The 1,732-nt window shown below is 32.7% G+C and overlaps 1 protein-coding gene across 1 annotated transcript; it reads left to right on the top strand.

The window, feature by feature from the left end:
- The first annotated feature begins 243 nt into the window (after nt 1-243).
- LOC109705187 (LEAF RUST 10 DISEASE-RESISTANCE LOCUS RECEPTOR-LIKE PROTEIN KINASE-like 2.5) lies at nt 244-1,368 on the top strand. The gene has a single exon (XM_020225932.1). The coding sequence runs from the start codon at nt 431-433 to the stop codon at nt 1,292-1,294; it is 864 nt and encodes a 287-aa protein (XP_020081521.1). The 5' UTR covers nt 244-430; the 3' UTR covers nt 1,295-1,368.
- The last annotated feature ends 364 nt before the right edge of the window (nt 1,369-1,732 follow it).

Raw genomic sequence — 1,732 nt, 5'->3', positions numbered from 1 at the left:
TGGAGGTTTTTAATATTAATTTAAATTATATTCCATACTTTTTGATAAATAGTTTGAGAAAAATAGAATCTTTAAGATGAAATACAAGTACTATAATATCTATATTATACGATTATTTATTATTGTTACATTCTAGTTCCAATTATATCATCTTTTAGTTCATACTCTTAAACAAAAAAAAGTTATAATTATTGATGTAATCAATTCTTTTAATGAATCCTTTATTATCTATGCAGAAGTATTCATTGGAATCGGAAGTGGTCTATTCGTATGCCTTTGCCTTATTGTTTTTGTCCTAAAGTGGAAGAAGTCTCGTGACTTTCTATTATGTTGGAAGAAGAAATCAAAGACTTCGTTATGTGTTGAATCATTCATACAAAAATATGGATCCTTAAACACGAAATGGTATAAATATTCAGAAGTAAAGAGAATGACCAAATCCTTCACTGACAAGTTAGGAAAGGGTGGTTACGGGACTGTTTATAAAGGAAGTCTTCCTAATGGCCATCCAGTAGCTGTGAAGATGCTAACAGAATCCAAAGGAAATGGGGAAGAATTTATCAATGAAGTTGCCAGTATTAGTAGAACATCCCATGTCAACATTGTTAGACTATTAGGGTTTTGTTTAGACGGATCAAAGCGAGCTCTTATTTATGACTTTATGCCAAATGGATCATTAGAGAAATTTATTTTTACCGACAGGTCTCAAATAGAATCTACACTTGGCTGGAATAAGTTATTTGAGATTGTTGTTGGCGTTGCTCGAGGACTAGAGTATTTGCATCGTGGATGCAACACCCGTATAGTGCATTTTGATATCAAGCCTCATAATATTTTATTGGATCAAGATTTTTGTCCTAAGATTTCTGATTTTGGATTAGCAAAATTATGCACTTCAAAAGAGAGCATTATCTCGCTGATAGGTGCAAGAGGGACAATTGGGTATATCGCACCAGAAGTCTTTTCTAGGAACTTTGGAGTTGTCTCAAGTAAATCTGATGTTTATAGCTATGGTATGATGGTACTTGAAATGGTTGGAGGAAGAAAAAATCTTGATGTTACCACAACAAGTAGCAGCGAAACTTATTTTCCTCACTACCTTTATAAAAATATTAATCAGTACTGTGTAGAAGCTTGTGGTGACAATGGCGAGGCTATAGAGATAGTTAGGAAGATGATTCTAGTTGCATTATGGTGTATTCAAACAATGCCTGATGATCGTCCTTCAATGAGTAGGGTGGTAAATATGTTGGAAGGTGACATCAGTGATCTACAACTACCGCCTAAGCCATAAGTAGTTTGTAATAAATAAATATTTGTAACTAAACATTCCACTATCTTGAAAACAAGCATTTTATTTTTGTTAAATGTCTCGCTAAAATGGAATATAGCTAAAAATAGTACTAAAAAAGAATGGACTCCAATTTATCTTTTAACTAAAGTCATGTTCTTTTGTTTATATTTGTTCTAAAACTTCAAAATTGAGAAGTTTGTGCTAACTACTGATGTGGCCAATTTTACGTTACAATTCATGAGAAGTTTGGCCTAACCAAGTTGGGCCAAAAGTCTCATTGAATTCGGCAAATTTTACAAATATATAGCTGGAAAAATTCTTTAAAATGGTAACTTTTAACACAGGTGTCCATTTTCGACATGTAGTTATATTTCGAAAATAACTTTTTGAGATCTACGAGCAGAACAATATAGTGGTTTGGCCCTATATGGGACCCAA

The sequence above is a fragment of the Ananas comosus genome, unplaced genomic scaffold, assembly GCF_001540865.1.
Source record: "Ananas comosus cultivar F153 unplaced genomic scaffold, ASM154086v1, whole genome shotgun sequence".
Classification (NCBI taxonomy): domain Eukaryota; kingdom Viridiplantae; phylum Streptophyta; class Magnoliopsida; order Poales; family Bromeliaceae; genus Ananas; species Ananas comosus.
The sequence above is the reverse complement of the archived record's forward strand: the minus strand, read 5'-3'. Positions and strand labels throughout refer to the sequence as shown.

Bases quoted from the DNA above. Each gene is read 5' to 3' on its own strand.
- LOC109705187 (XM_020225932.1), top strand. From the start codon at position 431: ATGACCAAATCCTTCACTGACAAGTTAGGAAAGGGTGGTTACGGGACT.